We start from the raw sequence: 21,737 nt of genomic DNA, 5'->3' as shown, positions 1-21,737 counted from the left end.
ATACTGCACTGTACACACTGGAGCATTATATTATACTGCACTGAATACACTGGAGCACTATATCATACAGCGCTGTACACACTGGAGCACTATATCATTATACTGCACTGTATAAACTGGATCATTATACTGCACTGTACACACTGGAACACTATCATATACTGCACTGTATACACTGAAGCATTATACTGCACGGTACACACTGGGGCACTATATCATACTGCACTGTACACTGGAGAATTATATCATACTGCACTGTATACACTGGAGCATTATATCATTATACAGCACTGTATACACTGGAGCATTATATTATACTGCACAGTACACACTGGAACATTATATTATACTGCACTGTACACACTGGAGCATTATATTATCCTGCACTGTACACACTGGAGCATTATATTATACTGCACTGTATACACTGGAGCACTATATCATTATACAGCACTGTACAAACTGGAGTACTATAGCATTATACTGCACTGTATACACTGGATCATTATACCATTATACTGCACTGTACACACTGGAGCATTATATTATACTGCACTGTATACACTGGAGCACTATATCAATATACAGCACTGTACAAACTGGAGCACTATATCATTATACTGCACTGTATACACTGGATCATTATACGGCACTGTATACACTGGGGCACTATCTCATACTGCACTGTATACACTGGAACACTCATTATACTGCACTGTACACACTGGAACATTACATTATACTGCACTGTATACACTGGAGCATTATATCATTATACGGCACTGTACACACTGAAGCACTACACCATTATACGGCACGGTATACACTGGAACACTCATACTGCACTGTACACACTGGAGCATTATATTATACTGCACTGTATACACTGGAGCACTATATCATTATACGGCACTGTATACACTGGATCATTATACGGCACTGTATACACTGGGGCACGATCTCATACTGCACTGTATACACTGGAACACTCATTATACTGCACTGTACACACTGGAACATTACATTATACTGCACTGTATACACTGGAGCACTATATCATTATACGGCACTGTACACACTGAAGCACTACACCATTATACGGCACGGTATACACTGGAACACTCATACTGCACTGTATACACTGGAGCACTATCATTATACTGCACGGCACACACTGAAGCATTATATAATTATACTGCACTGTATATACTGGAGCACTATATCATTATACTGCACTGTATACACTGGAGAACTATATAATTATACTTCACTGCAGCACTGTATCACTACACTGTATACACTGGATCACTCTATCATTATACTGCACTGTACACACTGCTATCATCACACTGTGCAGCCTGTGTGCTCAGTCTTTCCATGCCGCTTCCCTCACACATGGAGGGGCGGGCAGCGTGTTCCCGTGTCTGACAGGAAGTGCACACGTGCCGGCGGCTCTCACCTGTCTGGTACCCGCTGTCCGCCGGATCCTCATCAGGGAGCCAGGCCGCTGCACACTCGCCGGAAGCCCCCTCCACGCCGACGCCACTTCCGCTTCTACAGGGCGGCATCTGCCGGTGAACGAAGGAGCTGCACGTGCGCGTCCAGGGGAATACATCGGGAGTGGGTGCGATGGAAGAGGGGGAGCACTGTGTGATGTGTTATAGGGGGGCACGGAGTGATAGAGGAGGGGGTGATGTGTTATAGGGGAGCACTGTGTGGTAGAAGAGGGGGTGATGTGTTATAGGGGAGCACTGTGATAGAAGAGGGGGTGATGTGTTATAGGGGAGCACGGGGGGATAGAAGAGGGGGTGATGTGTTATAGGGGAGCACTGTGTGATAGAAGAGGGGGTGATGTGTTATAGGGGAGCACTGTGATAGAAGAGGGGGTGATGTGTTATAGGGGAGCACGGGGGGATAGAAGAGGGGGTGATGTGTTATAGGGGAGCACTGTGTGATAGAAGAGGGGGTGATGTGTTATAGGGGAGCACTGTGCGATAGAAGAGGGGGTGATGTGTTATAGGGGAGGGGGGGGATGTGTTATAGAGGAGCACTGTGCGATAGAAGAGGGGGTGATGTGTTATAGGGGAGCACTGTGTGATAGAAGAGGGGGTGATGTGTTATAGGGGAGCACTGTGTGATAGAAGAGGGGGTGATGTGTTATAGGGGAGCACTGTGCGATAGAAGAGGGGGTGATGTGTTATAGGGGAGCACTGTGCGATAGAAGAGGGGGTGATGTGTTATAGGGGAGCACTGTGCGATAGAAGAGGGGGTGATGTGTTATAGGGGAGGGGGGGGATGTGTTATAGAGGAGCACGGAATGATAGAGGAGGGGGTGATGTGTTATAGGGGAGCACGGAATGATAGAGGAGGGGGTGATGTGTTATAGGGGAGCACGGTGTGATAGAAGAGGGGGTGATGTGTTATAGGGGAGCACTGTGTGATAGAAGAGGGGGTGATGTGTTATAGGGGAGCACTGTGCGATAGAAGAGGGGGTGATGTGTTATAGGGGAGCACTGTGTGATAGAGGGGGTGATGTGTTATAGGGGAGCACTGTGTGATATAATAGGGGGTGATGTGTTATAGGGGAGCACGGTGTGATAGAAGAGGGGGTGATGTGTTATAGGGGAGCACTGTGTGATATAATAGGGGGTGATGTGTTATAGGGGAGCACTGTGTGATAGAAGAGGGGGTGATGTGTTATAGGGGAGCACGGGGTGATAGAGGAGGGGGTGATGTGTTATAGGGGAGCATTGTGTGATAGAGGAGGGGGTGATGTGTTATAGGGGAGCACGGTGTGATAGAGGAGGGGGTGATGTGTTATAGGGGAGCACTGTGTGATATAATAGGGGGTGATGTGTTATAGGGGAGCACTGTGTGATAGAAGAGGGGGTGATGTGTTATAGGGGAGCACGGTGTGGTAGAGGAGGGGGTGATGTGTTCTAGGGGAGCATTGTGTGATAGAGGAGGGGGTGATGTGTTATAGGGGAGCACTGTGTGATAGAAGAGGGGGTGATGTGTTATAGGGGAGCACTGTGTGATAGAGGAGGGGGTGATGTGTTATAGGGGAGCACTGTGATAGAGGAGGGGGTGATGTGTTATAGGGGAGCACTGTGTGATAGAAGAGGGGGTGATGTGTTATAGGGGAGCACTGTGTGATATAATAGGGGGTGATGTGTTATAGGGGAGCACGGTGTGATAGAAGAGGGGGTGATGTGTTATAGGGGAGCACGGGGTGATAGAGGAGGGGGTGATGTGTTATAGGGGAGCACTGTGTGATATAATAGGGGGTGATGTGTTATAGGGGAGCACGGTGTGATAGAAGAGGGGGTGATGGGTTATAGGGGAGCACTGTGCGATAGAAGAGGGGGTGATGTGTTATAGGGGAGCACGGTGCGATAGAAGAGGGGGTGATGGGTTATAGGGGAGCACGGTGCGATAGAAGAGGGGGTGATGGGTTATAGGGGAGCAGGACATTACAGCCTTAAGTTCAATGTTTTGTTAATTTGAATTTTATGTGATGGATCAGAACACAATAGTCTAAGTTGGTGAAGTGAAATGAGAAAAATAAATAAAACTATTGTTTAGAAATAGAAAACAGAAAATTGTCATGTGCGTATGTATTCACCCCCTTTGTTAGGAAGCCCATAGAAAGCTCTGGTGCAACCAATTACCTTCAGAAGTCACATAATTAGTGAAATGATGTCACCTGTGTGCAATCTAAGTGTCACATCATCTGTCATTACATATACACACCTTTTTTGAAAGACCCCAGAGGCTGTAACACCTAAGCAAGAGGCATCACTAACCAAACACTGCCATGAAGACCAAGGAACTCTCCAAACAAGTAAGGGACAATGTTGTTGAGAAGTACAAGTCAGGGTTAGGTTATAAAAAAATATCCAAATCTTTGATGATCCCCAGGAGCACCATCATAACTAAATGGAAAGAACATGGCACAACAGCAAACCTGCCAAGAGACGGCCGCCCACCAAAACTCACAGACCGGGCAAGGAGGGCATTAATCAGAGAGGCAGCAGAGACCTAAGGTAACCCTGGAGGAGCTGCAGAGTCCCACAGCAGAGACTGGAGGATCTGTGCATAGGACGACAATAAGCCGTACGCTCCATAGAGTTGGGCTTTATGGCAGAGTGGCCAGAAGAAAGCCATTACTTTTAGCTAAAAACAAAATGGCGCGTTGTGAGTTTGTAAAAAGTCATGTGGGAGACTCCCAAAATGTATGGAGGAAGGGGCTCTGGTCTGATGAGACTAAAATTGAATTTTCCGGCCATCAAAGAAAACGCTATGTCTGGCATAAACCCATCACATCACCCAAAAAACACCATCCCCACAGTGAGACCTGGTGGTGGCAGCATAATACTGGGGGGATGGGACTGGGAAACTGGTCAGAGTTGAGGGAAAGATGGATGGTGCTAAATACAGGGATATTCTTGAGCAAAACCTGTCCCACTCTTTGCATGATCTGAGGGTAGGACGGAGGTTCACCTTCCAGCAGGACAATGACCCCGAACACACGGCTAAAGCAACACTTGAGTGGTTTAGGGGAAACATGTAAATGTGTTGGAATGGAGACTTATCCAAAGCGACTTGGAGCTGTGATTGCTGCAAAAGGTGGCTCTACAAAGTATTGACTTTAGGGGGGTGAATAGTTCTGCACATTGACTTTTTCTGTTATTTTGTCCCATGTGTTTTTTTTACTTCACAATTAAAGGGAGTCTGTCACCAGATTGTGACCTTATAGACCGCTTACATAGCGCTCTAGCATAGCAGTCTATGATTCTAATGGCACCTTTGATGTTTGCTTGTGAAGTTCCCCCAAGGCAAAAACGGACTTTTATTCATATGTAAATTAGGGCTCGCAAGTGCCCAGGGCAGCGCTCACCTCGTCGGTGCCCAGGCTGTTCTGCCTCTTTTCGTCATATCCCCGCCCCAGCCTCCTCCTCTGCCCGCCCCGCTCTTCCTTTGCGTCCTTCTCTGCAGCGAGATCCCGCGCCTGCGCTATCCATTGCTTGGCCGGGGCATGCGCACTGCGATGCCCATTGTGGGTGTCTCTGGTCCGCCTCCTTGCCGTTGGCCAGCGCATGTGTAGTAGCTACTGCGATGCCGTGCCCACAATGGGCATCGCAGTGCGCATGCACCAGCCAATCAATGGATAGCACAGGCGCGGGATCTCGCTGCAGAGAAGGAGGACGCAAAGGAAGAGCGGGGCGGGCAGAGGAAGAGGCTGGGGCGGGGATATGACGAAAAGAGGCAGAACAGCCTGGGCACCAACGAGGTGAGCGCTGCCCTGGGCACTTGCGAGCCCTAATTTACATATGAATAAAAGTCCGTTTTTGCCTTGGGGGAACTTCACAAGAAAACATCATAGAATCATAGACTGCTATGTAAGCGGTCTATAAGGTCACAATCTGGTGACAGACTCCCTTTAAAAAAAAAAAAACTCTTCAAAGTTGTCGGCATGTTCTGTAAATTACATGATGCAAATCCTCAAACAATCCATGTTATTTCCAGATTGTGAGGGACCAAAATTTGAAAAAAAAGTGAAGGGGTGGAGGTGAATAATTTTGCAAGGCACTGTATATAGATGTATCGATGAGTGGCTATTAAAGTTAGAGCCATAGTGTGAAACCTGGGCTGAAGAGGCAAAGGTTGCTATGGTGTATAATGCACCCATGATGGAAAGATATACGATATATTATATAAAGTAGATGTACCAAAATGGTGTATATCAAACGGTTATATATGAGATATACGGTTGATATCACAAAAGTTATAAGTAAGCCAAGGATAGCCTAACAAGGGGAAAAAGAGATCATCCTGTTTTAAAAAAATGACACACAGAGGCAACACAGATAATTCATGGTGTGCTGCCATGGAGGGTAAGGCAGTTGATTGGGAGCAACCCCAGTGCTGGCAGAGAAGCTTACCAGGAATGAGATAAGAGGTAAATCGGGAGGACCTCCGTGGCATAGCCTGAAAGCGCTGTGGGGGAGGCTGTAGGCCTGTGTGGAGGAGAAGCGTCGGTAACGGCGTCTATGTAGGCGCAGTGCACCTGTGTAGTGCGCAAGGATGTGTTATATGGGAGCACTGTGTGATAGAAGAGGGGGTGATGTGTTATAGGGGAGCACTGTGTGATAGAAGAGGGGGTGATGGGTTATAGGGGAGCACTGTGTGATAGAAGAGGGGGTGATGTGTTATAGGGGAGCATGGTGTGATAGAAGAGGGGGTGATGGGTTATAGGGGAGCACGGGGTGATAGAAGAGGGGGTGATGGGTTATAGGGGAGCACTGTGTGATAGAAGAGGGGGTGATGTGTTATAGGGGAGCATGGTGTGATAGAAGAGGGGGTGATGTGTGATAGGGGAGCACTGTGTGATAGAAGAGGGGGTGATGTGTTATAGGGGAGCACTGTGTGATAGAAGAGGGGGTGATGTGTTATAGGGGAGCATGGTGTGATAGAAGAGGGGGTGATGTGTTATAGGGGAGCACGGTGTGATAGAAGAGGGGGTGATGTGTTATAGGGGGGCACTGTGTGATAGAAGAGGGGGTGATGTGTTATAGGGGATCACTGTGTGAAAGAAGAGGGGGTGATGTGTTATAGGGGAGCACTGTGTGATAGAAGAGGGGGTGATGTGTTATAGGGGAGCACTGTGTGATAGAAGAGGGGGTGATGTGTTATAGGGGAGCACTGTGTGATAGAAGAGGGGGTGATGTGTTATAGGGGAGCACTGTGCGATAGAAGAGGGGGTGATGTGTTATAGGGGAGCACTGTGCGATAGAAGAGGGGGTGATGTGTTATAGGGGAGCACTGTGTGATAGAAGAGGGGGTGATGTGTTATAGGGGAGCACTGTGCGATATAAGAGGGGGTGATGTGTTATAGGGGAGCACGATGCGATATAAGAGGGGGTGATGTGTTATAGGGGAGCACGATGCGATAGAGGGGGTGATGTGTTATAGGGGAGCACTGTGTGATAGAAGAGGGGTAATGTGTTCTAGGGGAGCACGGGGTGATAGAAGAGGGGGTGATGTGTTCTAGGGGAGCACTGTGTGATAGAAGAGTGGGTGATGTGTTATAGGGGAGCACGGTGTCGTAGAAGAGGGGGTGATGGGTTTTAGGGGAGCACTGTGTGATAGAAGAGGGGGTGATGGGTTATAGGGGAGCACGGTGTGGTAGAAGAGGGGGTGATGGGTTATAGGGGAGCACGGTGTGGTAGAAGAGGGGGTGATGGGTTTTAGGGGAGCACTGTGTGATAGAAGAGGGGGTGATGTGTTATAGGGGAGCATTGTGTGATAGAGGAGGGGGTGATGTGTTATATGGGAGCACTGTGTGATAGAAGAGGGGGTGATGTGTTATAGGGGAGCACTGTGTGAGAAGAGGGGGGTGATGTGTTATAGGGGAGCACGATGCGATAGAGGGGGTGATGTGTTATAGGGGAGCATTGTGTGATAGAAGAGGGGGTAATGTGTTCTAGGGGAGCACTGTGTGGTAGAAGAGGGGGTGATGTGTTATAGGAGGGTCACCTTATAACAGAACAAGAAGGGATGATTTTTTTTTTTAGAGAACGGGTACTCTGATCCCATATACTACAAGATGCAATGTCCTGTGTGATCTCGCCTCTTTTTATCATCGCCAGCAGTAACTCTTTCAGTAGTTCTTCTGTGAAATCGAACCATTCAGGCTGGACTTCACTATCCATCATTGAGCCTCAGGCGGCCACGATTCCGTCACCAGTTCCCTCGTTGTCCCACTTTTGTTACAAATAAATCGAGCAGCATCTTCGTTCTTACCATTCTTCTTATTTCTAAATCTGCAGCTTGTCAAACCTTCACCTCTCTTTGTGAAGACGCACGCTCACGCTGCAGAAAGCCCATGTATTTCTGCATGCCCCATTCAGGTGAATATCTAAAAGAAGCAGGCCGAGGAGCCCAGGATGCCAACATAGAAACATAGAATGTGTCGGCAGATAAGAACCATTTGGCCCATCTAGTCTGCCCAATATACTGAGTACTATGGATAGCCCCCGGCCCTATCTTATATGAAGGATGGCCTTATGCCTATCCCATGCATGCTTAAACTCCTCCACTGTATTTGCAGCTGCCACTTCTGCAGGAAGGCTATTCCATGCATCCACTACTCTTTCAGTAAAGTAATACTTCCTGATATTACTTTTAAACCTTTTAAAACTATGTCCTCTTGTAGCAGTTTTTCTTATTTTTGCACATGTAACGCATTTCAAAGGCGTGCATGTGCATAAATTGTGCTTCTTACTGCGCATGGATTGTGTCTGATGAAGGATTAAAATAACAGATTTCTGACGGAAATGGCCCAAACAGATGCCAAATGTGCAGAACTGATACACAGGATCCTTTTTAACTGTGATGTGAACTCAGCCTTAGGGCTCATGCACACGATCGTATTTTCTTTCCATGTCCGTTCCATTTTTTTTTTACGGACCGTATGCGGAACTATTCATTTCAATTACTCCGCAAAAAAAATTAAATAAAGTTATTCCGTTTCCGTATTTCCATTCCGCAAAAAAATAGAACGTCCTATTATTGTCCGCATTACGGACAAGGATAGGACTGTTCTATTAAGGGCCAGCTGTTCCATTCCACAAAATACTGAATGCACACGGGCAGTATCCATATTTTTTGCGGACCGCAAAATACTTACGGTCGTGTGCATGAGGCCTTACCCGTTGTCCTTGGTCTCCTTTACATGCCGTACATCACCATGGAGCAGCTCGCTTTGTGATTTTTCCTCTTACCATCATTCAGGTGAATGGAACTGATGTTCAATCGTGGAAATTCCTGTACATAAATCTGCAGTGTGAGCGCAACCTAAAGGGCTGAACACCACGTGTTTGCTACAGATTTGTGGTGGATTTTTCCACTGCGTGTGGACCTTCGCTATGGCATGAACAAATGCATGATTATCCATGGAGATGCAGAACGATTCAGTACCTTCTATGCTCTTATCACTTCAGTTGCCTTCACCCCTGGAAATACATTATGGTGGCGGTGAATGCGCAGGAATCTTCAATCTATCTCCATAGCCTCTGTGCATGCACTTCTGTTATAGCCGCTCTATACTGTGCTAAGTCTGAAGGACTGTGCATGTGCAGCACATTGGTGCAATGTATCGCATGCCCACAGTTTATAAAAAGGATTACGAGGCGGAAGTTCCCAATACAGAAATACAAAAAAATGTAAGATTAGAATAAAAACTGACCCATTCAGATCCAGTGTTCCCAGGATTATTCCAGCTAATGGCAAACACTTTTAACCCCAATGCGCGTGTGCAGAAAGGCAGGACACAGAAATGGCGCAGACCTGCAGTTATACTTGTCCTTCTTTATTGAAGATTTACAATGAGCAATTAAATAATTAAAAAGGAACATTCACAACATGCGAACAATCACATCTAGCCATCCAACGACTTGCATCTGTGCAAAAGAAAGGACAAGCTAGGCAGGGGGATACATTTTTCGGGAGGACCCTCCATCCAGGTCTTTCAGCAGATCTTACAATGAAGTGCTGGTAACCTGGGGTGTCATGTCTATGATGGTGGTCATGCTCAGGAAGCAGGGTCGCTTCTGCCACAACCTGCTCCCAATGCTCCCCCGCAGAACTGGAAAACAGAATTTCATGTACTGTACATAGCAGGTCACTTATGGACTATGGGCGTTTAGAAGAGGACATCATTAGTGCACGTTTTATACCCAAGGCCTAATGCCAGGTCTGCAACCCTCCTGAAATACAGAGATACCTGCAGAAACTCCCGTCCACCATTGAGAGTCGCGAGACTTGGAAGAGCCATAACCTCAGGCAGTTTAGACGCCCCCATCTATTGCTCACAAAGGCTACAAAGAGGGTCTCCTTCTCTCTGGAGGACTCGGCCTATCCATGGCCATATGAGGACTGTGTAATGCCGAGCTTCTCCTGCGGTGGCAGTGTAGCGAAACTCAACACTTGCTGCCAGGTTCCCCCACAGATTATAGCTGATCGCTGGCGGTTCTGCCATCAGCCTCCAAGAACATAGATTGTACAAAGCAGTTCGCCCTTGCGTTAGGGTATTCCGTTATAGTTTCCATTTATAATGGAATTCCCGGACAGAATGCAAAATAGAAGCCTTGAAGAGACATTCCGTTTTGATCCGTCATAATAGAAGTCTATGGGCAGCATGACGTCTGGTTACCGTTATGCAGGACGTAAAACCAAGTCCTGTTGACATTCTGTCCGAGAATTCAGTTACAAACGGAATACCCTGACGCAAGTGCGAACCCGCCCTTAAAGGGGTTTTTCCAAGAGTTTTATACTGAGGAGCTAACCTCTGAATAGGTCACCAGTATCTGATCGGTGCGAAGGCACTGGAGCTGCAGCCTTCTCTCTGCACAACGTACAGCTGTTGTGCTTGGCATCACAGCTCAGCGCCATTCACTTCAATGGGGCCGAGCTGCAACTAGCATGTGGCCAATGAACGTGAACATCACTGGCCTAGGGAAAGAGAGAGAAGGCCACGGCGCTACTGCAAGCACCACTGTCTTCTCAAAAAGCTGATCGGCGGGAGTCGGAGCCCCACCTATCAGATACTGATGATCTATCCTAACTCTCAGAAAACCCTTTTAAAAGGGCATCTGTCAGCAGATGTGTACCTATGCAAATGAGCCTCTAGGAGCAACAGGGGCGTTACCATTACACCTAGAGGCAAAGCTCACTGCACTTTAATTGATAGGGCCAGGCAGTGAAAACTTCATCACACCTGATCCTGTCAATCGAAGTGCAGAGAGAGCGGAGCCTCTAGGTCACGGGTGTCAAACACAAGGCCCGCGCGCCAGACCTCGTCATGTGGCCCGCGCAGCGAGCGAGCTGGCGGCGGGGGCTGGGCACAGGGAGATGAGCGCTTCCATTGTGGAAGCGCTCATCTCCAGTCATCTGTATCGCCGTCCTCAGGACAGCGATACAGATGCCTGCCTGTGCTGCGGTAGGGGAGGGAGAGGCGTGTCCCTTTCCCTTCCTCTGATAGGCTGCCGGCCTAGTGCCTGCAGCCTATCAGAGGCCGGCGCAGGCAGCGCGATGACGTCATCGCGCTGCCTGAGCCATACAGCGTGGGACACAGGCCAGAAGAGGCCTGCATCGCATCACTGACATGGAGGTATGTGTTTTTTTTTTATTATGTACAATACTTTTACGGGCAAAGGGGGGGCTGTTATTACTGGCACAGAGAGGCTCTTATTACCGGAGGCTCCTATTACTGGGGGCTGCTATTACTGGCATAGGGGGCTATTATTACTGGCACTGGGGGGGGGGGGGGGGGCATTATGGTGGTCTTTATTACTCCCCCATGGTATGACCCCCTAGTAGCGCACCAGCCTCTCCCTGCTCTGCTATCCCTCTGCACCTTCTCCAAATACTTATTATGAAATCTTTCTCATTAGGATAAAACACAACATCAGCTCCACCGAGCCCCCGGCCAAAGTGTGGAAGTGGCGTCCGAGATCCCCAAGGGCCAAGCCAAGTAACTAAGTTTTCCGGCCCTTTGAGGGTGACCAAACTGCTGATGCGGCCCCCGATGAATTTGAGTTTGACACCCCTGCTCTAGGTGTAACGGTAACGCCCCCGTTGCTCCTAGAGGCTCATTTGCATATGTTAAAACATAATTTTTCTCAGCAATGTGGGCACATATTAATATGGGACCAACACGGATGTCTTCAGCTGCCGAGCGCACATGTAACAGGTCAGCCAGTGTCATAGGTACAAATCTGCTGCCAGATGTCCTTTAAAGTGAACCTGTCACTGAAAATGCAATGTAATCTGCAGGCAGCATGTTATAGAGCAGGAGGAGCTGAGCAGATTGATATATAGTCATATAGGAAAAAGTTCTGTAAAACCTGTATTTTATTCATTTATATTCCTGCTCATTCTGGGCTTTGTAGTCCAGGAGGCGGTCCTATCAGTGATTGACATCTATAGCTGAAGTCAGGGAGGCGGTCCTATCAGTGATTGACATCTATATCTGAAGTCAGGGAGGCGGTCCTATCAGTGATTGACATCTATAGCTGAAGTCAGGGAGGCGGTCCTATCAGTGATTGACATCTATAGCTGAAGTCAGGGAGGCGGTCCTATCAGTGATTGACATCTATATCTGAAGTCAGGGAGGCGGTCCTATCAGTGATTGACATCTATAGCTGAAGTCAGGGAGGCGGTCCTATCAGTGATTGACATCTATATCTGAAGTCAGGGAGGCGGTCCTATCAGTGATTGACAGCTATCTCTGTATACACAGTCATAGAGGGAAGGCTGTCAATCACTGATAGGACCGCCTCCCTGACTTCAGAGACTGCTGTCAATCACTGATAGGACCGCCTCCTGGACTTCAAAGCCCAGAATGAGCAGAGATATAAATGAATAAAATACAGGTTTTACGGAATTCTTTCCTATATAACTATATATCAATCTGCTCAGCTCCTTCGGCTCTACAACTTGCTGCCTGCAGATTACACTGCATTTTCATGGTGTCAGGTTCCCTTTAAATGACTCTCCAGAGGGAAAAGCTGGTAATTCAGGACACGACCTCTTAAACCTAGCCCAGCATTGGTTAAGGGTTTCCGGCTATGGACAGGTTAACAGTACACACCACTAGTACCTACGTGTATCACGTATATTCCTGAAATGAGAATGGATCCCAGACAGCTTTGATGGAGGTGGCGGTGCAAAAACTAAAGGGGAGGGAGTAAATAATGCTCCACTGACTTCACTATTGGTCTCGGCAAAATGTATTATTCTAAATGCTGTAACGAGACAACTGCAAACTACTCTACATCAGCGACAATCACCAACCTTTGGACAAATGGTTTAAATTTTTTTTTTACTTTTGCGACCATAAACGATCGTTTGTGCTTTCGGGTGGACTTCAGACTGGTTCGGCTTGTGCTTCCTTAGGGTAAATGCACACGTTCAGGATTTATGTGCGGATTTTCCTCTCCCCCATTGAAGTGAATGGAGAAAATGTAATAATTTGACACGCTGCGGATTTTAAAATCTGCATCGTGTACATGAGAATTAAAACTTCTCATAGAATACAATGTGCATAACCTACGGCGCCGATTCTCCGCACACAATCCTGATCGGATGCATTCAGCCTAAGGGTACCTGCACACGTTGCAGATTCCCATGCAGAAAAACAAATTCTCATGTACGCTTTGTGTTTTTTTTTTTTGTTAGTTTTTTTCCCCAGAAACCAAAATTGACCTGCGGTGCGGATTTTTAAATCTGCAGCATGTCGATTTAGGTTTGCGGTTTTACCTGCGGATTTCACCCTTTTTTCAAACGAAGGGTGAGATCTGCACCAACAAAAATGCAATTAGAAATAGCAGGTTTGGGGTTTTTTTGGGTGCAGAAACGCACGGTAATTGGGGTAGACTTTCTCCGCGTTCACCCGTGTCCAGGTACCCTTATTCTAAACTGGTCCATTTTAAGGGGGTGGGTGGGGGGAGTCGCTCCTTCACGAACCTGTGCTCTTCGGGGCTAAGCAGATCTCAGCTTACGGAGAACACCATTGGGAAACCGGTAAAAACAACCTGAATTCTATAAATATACGGACAGCGCTTCCTCGAGCGTCGACTAAAGATCATTACCAAAATAAAAGCATTTCGTCACGTCGGAGCATGCCATGCGCCAGAACATACAAAATAAAAAAAAGCTGCCAGGTAACCAGCGAATCCTTCATCTGCTCCTCGGGATCACAGGGGCCCCTCAAACCTGACGAGTACGTGGAGCCCCATCGTCAATCCTGGCACCAATTCATAACTCTATAGAAAAATACTATTTGATAGGGTACACGGGGAAGGACAGAGGCATAGACTTTACCTGTAGTTAATCGAAAAAAAGTGCTTCTCTTGTCTGCACGGCACACTCCAAGAAAAGGTGCAGTGACTTAAATAATATATATAAAAAAAAAAAATCAAATATAAGGGGGGGGGGGGGGGGGGCATGTCCTCAAAACGTCCTGACAACATGGGATAGGACTGGGGAACGCCCAAAAGGGAGAGCGCACAAGGCATGGAGGAGTCGGTTTCATGCGCGGCCTCTGCAGCTCTCCGCAGCCAAGGACGCGGGTTCGGATATTATTTACAAGTCGGCAGGATTAAAAGGAAGATTAAAAAGAATTAAACGTTTCCATAGGTCGTCCGAAATGAAAAAAAATTCAAAATAAAAAAACAAAGACTCCATGTTCTCCCCTCGCTCTCATAGAAAACATAAATAGGACACTTAAAATCACAGCCAAAAAGAACGATAAACGCTTCTAAATGTATAGTGAAGGTGAAGGAATGTCTAGAGGTCAAAATCAAGAACCCGCCACAGATTAGCGTCTCCAGGGACAGGACGCCAGCGCCAAGAAAGCAGGTTATACATTCCGCGTCTCTACGTCAATCTTCTCCTCCGACTGGCCGGCTTCGGCGACAGGGACAGTTTGTCTGAGGGTGATCTCGGGACCACCGCCGTAGATGGAGTGGAGGAAATGCCAAGTTTCTTCTGATATCTGCCCAGAATCTGCTCCTGTAGGCCACAAAACAAAACGTTCGATTTAGAGAAAATCAACCGGTGTCGGTGAGAGGAGAGTTAAATGGGGCAAACATACCCCAAAGCCATATTAGTGATGTAGATCTAATACAGAAAAGAACCCCAACAACAATATAGAAAAAAAAAACAAAAAAAAAAACAAAAAAAACTTTTTTTTGTTCTTCCAAGAAACACCGCCACTGTGGACCACAGGCTGAGTCTGGTACTGCAACTTGGTCCAAAAATAAACTATGAATATTCCTACTGGAAAGATTTTTCCTTCTCCACACTTTTGGATCCGTTCTGACTTAAAAACTAATTCAAGATGGAAAAAGCCCCTTTAACTGAATTTTAAAGGGGTTTTCCAGGGGTTTGAAACGACGTCAGTGGTCTGTGTATGACCTCACTGATCGGTGGGGGTGCCGGGAGTCAAACCCCACCAATCTGATATTGATGACCTATCTAGAGAGTCATCAATATTGAACTCCTGCAAAACCTCTTTAATGATTGCATACAACCTTGAACATGTTTTTTTTTTTTTTGTGCGTGTTCTAATTTCTCACTATATTTTTATAGTAGGGGCAGCTCCATTTTTTTTTTATTCTGGGCTCCAAATCCGCTGCAGAGAGGGTTAAATATTAAACCTCTCTCTCCCTGTGGTCACCACTAGGGGGAGATCAGGAGCTTATCGCATACTAGTTATACATTGAACTCAATAATGACACAGGATGCAGTGATCTCAGCTCCCTCTAGTGGTGGCTTTAGGTAGTAAGAATTGTATTATTGAACTATGTCTATGCAGAGGATTTGGAGCTCTGTATCAGAAAAACAGTGCTCTGGTCTTCATAAAGATATATTAAGAAAATATCAGCACAGAGTTTCGGACTTAGGGTACTTTCACACTTGCGTTGTTTGATTCCAGCAGGCAGTTCCGTTGCCAGAAAACTGTATGCAAACGCACGTAATTTTTTCTGACTGATCAGGCATTTTTCAGACTGATCAGGATCCTGATCAGTCTGAAAAATGCCTGATCAGTCAGAAAAATGCATTGCAATACTGGATTCGTTTTTCCGGTGTCATCAGGCCAAACGGATCCGGTATTTATTTTTTTCACATGCGCAGACCGGAATACCGGATCCGTCAATGTGGCAATTTGAATGCCATATCCGGCACTAATACATTCCTATGGAAAAAAATGTCGGATCCGGCATTCAGGCAAGTGTTCAGTTTTTTTGGCCGGAGATAAAACCGTAGCATGCTGCGGTATTATCTCCGTCCTGACCAGTCAAAAAGACTGAACTGAAGACGTCCTGATGCATCCTGAACGGATTTCTCTCCATTCAGAATGCATGGGGATAAAACTGATCAGTTCTTTTCCGGTATAGAGCCCCTAGGACGGAACTCAGTGCCGGAAAAGAATAACGTGTGGAAGTACCCCTAGACACATTCAGGTTATTCCCTTTGATTGACAAAAACTAAACCAAGTCAAAACCTAAGAGGTCACTCACCTTGTTTCAGAGTTATATGCCCGCACTTTGCGACGGCTATTTTTGAATTGTCTATTGCTCCAGGAGGATCTGCACAAAACACACACAAAAAGGAAGATTCAGCAAATATTTCATCTAATCACGTATAACCTTGATCAAAGCAGAGCCCGTTAACCCCTGCCACCTGGGCCCAGCTATACCCCCGCTTGTAGGGCTCTACAACAACCTCTATTATCCTCCTCAATTGCTTCATGTGACAACCAATAATGAAATAAAGTGATATTTTGTAATTTATGCATTAAAGGGGTTGTCTCACTAAAGCGAATGGCATTTTATAATGTACAGAAAAGTTAATACGAGGCACTTACTAATGTATTGTGATTGTCCATATTGCCTCCTTTGCTGGCTGGATCCATTTTTCCATCACATTATACTCTGCTCCTATCCAGGGGTTACAGCCACTGCTGCAGCGCAGATATGATGTGGCTGTGACGGATGATGCTGCGCATGCGTGCCTATGTGCGCTCCCACAATCCCGACCACCAGAGAGGCCAGAGTGTACAAGCACGACCACCGCTGCTGGATTGCATGGTGGACGTAACCATGGACACGAGCAGTGCTCATCTGAACACTCTGGTCCCTGAGGGGGTTCCAGACCCTCTATGATCAGACATTGACCTATTCTACTTCATCAATTCATTCCCGATACAGAGGACAGGGGATAAAGCTGGACTTCGGGGGGCTCCCGCCAACACTAGAACAGAAGCCCATGTTTCCCCACCCCCGTTTGAATGGATTGGCAGACATGCGTGCCCGCTGCTCCATCCAACTCTATGGGGCCACCAGAGATAGCCCAGTACAAGCACAGAGTTTAAAGGAGCGGCGTCTGCTGCCCCATACAGACGCGGGAACAGGGGCCGCTGGTCTGGTGATCGTCAGGGGCCCCAGCCGTCAGACCCCCGCCGATCAGACACTTTATCCTGTGGATAAGGATAAGTTCTGATCATGGAAATATTAATCTTATTCGTTCTTCCCCATTCCTTCGAGCTGCACATGTTTGGGATCATTCTCTCTGTAAATGAAATATGCGGTCAGAGCCGAAACACACGAAAATGCCACTTACCGACGTCCTTGCCCTTTACGAACCCTTCCCACTCCCGGAACCAGTGCATGCTGATGCAGTAAATGACAGCCAGAGAGTCCTCTTCTTGGAAAGCTTTATTTAGCTGTGGAAACACAGATATTAAGCTCTTAACAGGTCGCGGAGGCCATGACCGTGCTCTGCGCGTTGTCAGAAGAGGAATTACAGGGCAGCACTTAGCAGGAGACAGTCGCACTCTGTACGGGCCGCTACAGGAATGCCCTCATCTCCTCCAGCTCTAATAAAGCAATAAAGCACATCAAAACGCTCCACTAATGGGCACGGCATACCGGAAAGGAGCCGCGCTTCAGTCAACCCTTCTAAGGCTACTTTCACACTAGCGTTTTTTTGAGGATCCGTCATGGATCTGCAAAAACGCTTCCTTAACAATAATACCACCGCATGCATCATGAACGCATCCGGTCGTTTTATGTCTTCTATAGCCATGACGGATCCGTCTTGAACACCATTGAAAGTCAATAGGGGACGGATCCATTTTCTATTGTGTCAGAGAAAACGGATCAGTCTCCATTGACTTACATTTTGTGCCGAGACGGGTCCGTTTGGCTCCGTTTCGTCAGGCGGACAGCAAAATGCTGTAGACGTTTTGGTGTCCGCCTCCAGAGCGGAATGGTGACTGATCGGAGGCAAACTGATGCATTCTGAGCGGATCCTTTTCCATTCACAATGGATCCGTTTTGGACCGCTTGTGAGAGCCCTGAGCGGATCGCCAAAATGTGTCACAGGGGCTCAATACCGCAAAAGAACTGATCAGTTTTATCCCCCTGCATTCAGAATGGAGAGAAATCCGTTCAGGATGCATCAGGATGTCTTCAGTTCAGTCACTGAACTGCGTTTTGGACGGAGGAAATACCGGTATTATCTCCGTCCTAAATGCCGGATTAGATTACATTGAAATGTATTAGTGCCGTTAAAAATACTGCAATGCAGACCGGTAAAAATTTGAAAAAAATATATAACGGATCCGTTCTTGCAATGCATTTGTAAGACTCATCCGGATCAGTCTACAAATGCTGTCCGTTTGCATGCAGATTGCCGGATCCAGCAGGCAGTTCCGATCACTCTGCTGCAAGTGTGAGAGTAGCCTAAGCCTGCTTGAGCTGGGCATCGAGTGATCTAAAATCCTGTAAGAGAAGTTAAGAAAGATGTCCAGACTTTTAATGCGATGAAGCCCACTGAACATGAGCCAGCTGCAAGTGGTCGCAGGAGGTTGGGACATCTCTCCCCCTGGCAGCCACCAGAGACCCCAGGAGCAAAGCAAGAACTTTTCTTCATGCTATCACCCTCTTACCAGTCGCAGCCTGCTGCCGTCATCTCTCCCCCTGGCAGCCTCCACTGACCCCGGGCACACAGGATCTTTTCTTCATGCTCTCACCCTCTTACCAGTCGCAGCCTGCTGCCGTCATCTCTCCCCCTGTGCAGCCTCCACTGACCCCGGGCACACAGGATCTTTTCTTCATGCTATCACCCTCTTACCAGTCACAGCCTGCTGCCGTCATCTCTCCCCCTGGCAGCCTCCACTGACCCCGGGCACACAGGATCTTTTCTTCATGCTCTCACCCTCTTACCAGTCGCAGCCTGCTGCCGTCATCTCTGCCCCTGTGCAGCCTCCACTGACCCCGGGCACACAGGATCTTTTCTTCATGCTATCACCCTCTTACCAGTCGCAGCCTGCTGCCGTCATCTCTCCCCCCGTGCAGCCTCCACTGACCCCGGCACACAGGATCTTTTCTTCATGCTCTCACCCTCTTACCAGTCGCAGCCTGCTGCCGTCATCTCTGCCCCTGTGCAGCCTCCACTGACCCCGGGCACACAGGATCTTTTCTTCATGCTATCACCCTCTTACCAGTCGCAGCCTGCTGCCGTCATCTCTGCCCCTGTGCAGCCTCCACTGACCCGGGCACACAGGATCTTTTCTTCATGCTATCACCCTCTTACCAGTCGCAGCCTGCTGCCGTCATCTCTGCCCCTGTGCAGCCTCCACTGACCCCGGGCACACAGGATCTTTTCTTCATGCTATCACCCTCTTACCAGTCGCAGCCTGCTGCCGTCATCTCTGCCCCTGTGCAGCCTCCACTGACCCCGGGCACACAGGATCTTTTCTTCATGCTATCACCCTCTTACCAGTCGCAGCCTGCTGCCGTCATCTCTCCCCCTGTACAGCCACCACTGACCCCGGGCACACAGGATCTTTTCTTCATGCTATCACCCTCTTACCAGTCGCAGCCTGCTGCCGTCATCTCTGCCCCTGTGCAGCCTCCACTGACCCGGGCACACAGGATCTTTTCTTCATGCTATCACCCTCTTACCAGTCGCAGCCTGCTGCCGTCATCTCTCCCCCCGTGCAGCCTCCACTGACCCCGGGCACACAGGATCTTTTCTTCATGCTATCACCCTCTTACCAGTCGCAGCCTGCTGCCGTCATCTCTGCCCCTGTGCAGCCTCCACTGACTCCGGGCACACAGGATCTTTTCTTCAGGCTCTCACACTGCCTTACCAATCCGATAGGATATGCTCTTTCATGCACACAAATTTGGGTGGTTTTTTTCTAGTGAAGGAGTGCAGCTGCACATCTAATAAACCCGATTCTTTTACTTACATCTGTCTCGGTTTTCATTATTTTATGGTCATAGGTCATTTAGTACTTTCATTTTTAATACATTTCTTGTGTCCATATCTGCTTGGATCACATATGATTTTTATGCGTTTTTTGTAAACAGGATTTGCTGCAAAATTCCACGAGTGTAAAGTGCCAGCTAGCATTTTCAAAATCTGCCAAGTGTCTGCCTTTAGAAAATATACACAGGTATGGGGGGGGGGGGGGGGGGGGGGAGGTGACTTTTCCCCAAATGTTATAATTCATATTTACCCGAATAAACGTCTCCAGTTCCATTTTCCGCCTTTTTTCGATCTTCTCCAGTTCATGCTGACAGGTGTGACATACATAGAGGTGGTTCACAGCTGGGCCCCCTCCAAATCTACAAGTGTAAAAACAGAAGGGGACATCGTGCCGTTTTTAGGTCCAATATTCGGTGTCATTTCTGAGTAGAAGGTTAATAGCGGGTGGATACAAATACAAAGCTCTGAATACCCTGCATAGAAGTAAGTGATACAATTCTGAGCGCCTGCAGCTACAATCAGAAGGAGCCGTGGAGCACAACGCATTGTATACTGTAAGCCAAGAGCTCCCCCTAGTGGTGACTGCAGTCGCCTAGAATTTTACCAGAGGATATACAGTTCTGCAAAATAAAATAAAACAGACAGCAATCAGCACAGAATTTGAACCTATTAAAAAAGATATATGAAAAAAAAAAAAACAGAATGGTGTTCAAATGCTAACATTCACTTTAAAAGGGGTATTCACATTATGTGAAGTGATGTTATATTGTTAGAGGTCGGACCCATCTCCAACACTGAGAATGAAGGGGCAGCAGCACTGGTGTAGCAATGTGTCTCATGCAGAGTTTTCCTTGCACACCCGACGGACAGGGTGCTAGGGCAGTCCTACTGCTGGACGGCCAGGAACGTCACCATGCAGGGAAAACTTAGAAGGGCTGCCCCATCGTCCCCGTGAACAGTGGCGGTTCCAGAGGTCAGACCCCGACCAAAGAGACAGCATAGCCTAAGATGAGGACACCCCTTCAGATCCTCTTCTGTTAGCAAAATTGCTGACTAGTTCCTGTGTTTTGGGAGCTCTCACCCAACAATTGATGTAAAGGCAGATCTGCCTAAAGCTGGATTTACACAACCCAATTTTTGGGTTGAGAACGAACATTCCCAATGAATAGGCCTGTGTGAAAGGCTCATTTATTGGGTAAAATTATCTTTTGTGCAACACATTAAATTATCGTTTCTGGGCGGCAGCTCGTGCTGTGTGAACAGGGATCTGCTGCCCAGAGGACGAGCGATGGTTTATCCCCGTATAGTGGAGGTGATGTCTGCGTGTTAAAGGGGTATTCCCATCTTAGACAATGGGGGCATATCGCTAGGATATGCCCCCATTGTCTGATAGGTGCGGGTCCAACTGCTGGGACCTGCACCTGTATCGAGAACGGAGCGGGGGGCGCTGTGGCTGGAGGACCCCAGATTTCCCAGGGTCTGTCCACCACCAAGCGCTAATCCCCAACTCTCACATAGAAGTGAATGGGATTGTGCCTGGCATGCGCGGCCCATGCTCCCATTAATTTCTATGGGGCAGACGGCAATAGCTGAGCCAGCGCCATAGAAATGAATAGAGGGCGGCTGCGCTCTCCTTACCTTTCGGGGGTCCGTTCTCGATATAGGTGCGGGTCCCAGCGGTATGCCCCCATTGTCTGAGATGAGAAAACCCCTTTAACTCAGCTCTCACCTCCGCTGATGAGAAGGCCATTGTAGGGAAGGAACGGTTCCTTCCTGATAATTGCCTGCCAGTTCGGACCGTCTTAATCCAGCACAAGCTAGCAGCAATACTGGAGCAGGAGGGGAATTGTATCCCCCCGAGCAGGCAAACGTGTCATTCTGGGGTCTGG

The 21,737-nt window shown here is 47.7% G+C and overlaps 2 protein-coding genes across 2 annotated transcripts in view; both read right to left on the bottom strand.

The window, feature by feature from the left end:
* The window catches only part of ZZZ3 (zinc finger ZZ-type containing 3), a 40,044-nt gene extending 38,505 nt beyond the window's left edge, over window positions 1–1,539 (bottom strand). The window contains exon 1 of the mRNA XM_040406786.1: window positions 1,460–1,539. The gene's annotated coding sequence lies outside the window, so the exon portion shown is untranslated. The remainder of the gene's footprint in view (window positions 1–1,459) is intronic.
* Window positions 1,540–14,254: 12,715 nt separating this feature from the next.
* USP33 (ubiquitin specific peptidase 33) overlaps window positions 14,255–21,737 on the bottom strand; it is a 43,482-nt gene continuing 35,999 nt past the window's right edge. Inside the window, exons 21-24 of the mRNA XM_040406785.1 lie at window positions 20,099–20,207; window positions 17,191–17,293; window positions 16,089–16,157; window positions 14,255–14,577 (exon numbers count right to left, since the gene is read on the bottom strand). Of these exons, the coding sequence (XP_040262719.1) occupies window positions 14,426–14,577; window positions 16,089–16,157; window positions 17,191–17,293; window positions 20,099–20,207 (433 nt within the window). The 3' untranslated portion in view covers window positions 14,255–14,425. The remainder of the gene's footprint in view (window positions 14,578–16,088; window positions 16,158–17,190; window positions 17,294–20,098; window positions 20,208–21,737) is intronic.

Source organism: Bufo bufo, chromosome 9, assembly GCF_905171765.1.
Source record: "Bufo bufo chromosome 9, aBufBuf1.1, whole genome shotgun sequence".
In the NCBI taxonomy this organism is placed as follows: domain Eukaryota; kingdom Metazoa; phylum Chordata; class Amphibia; order Anura; family Bufonidae; genus Bufo; species Bufo bufo.
The sequence above is the reverse complement of the archived record's forward strand: the minus strand, read 5'-3'. Positions and strand labels throughout refer to the sequence as shown.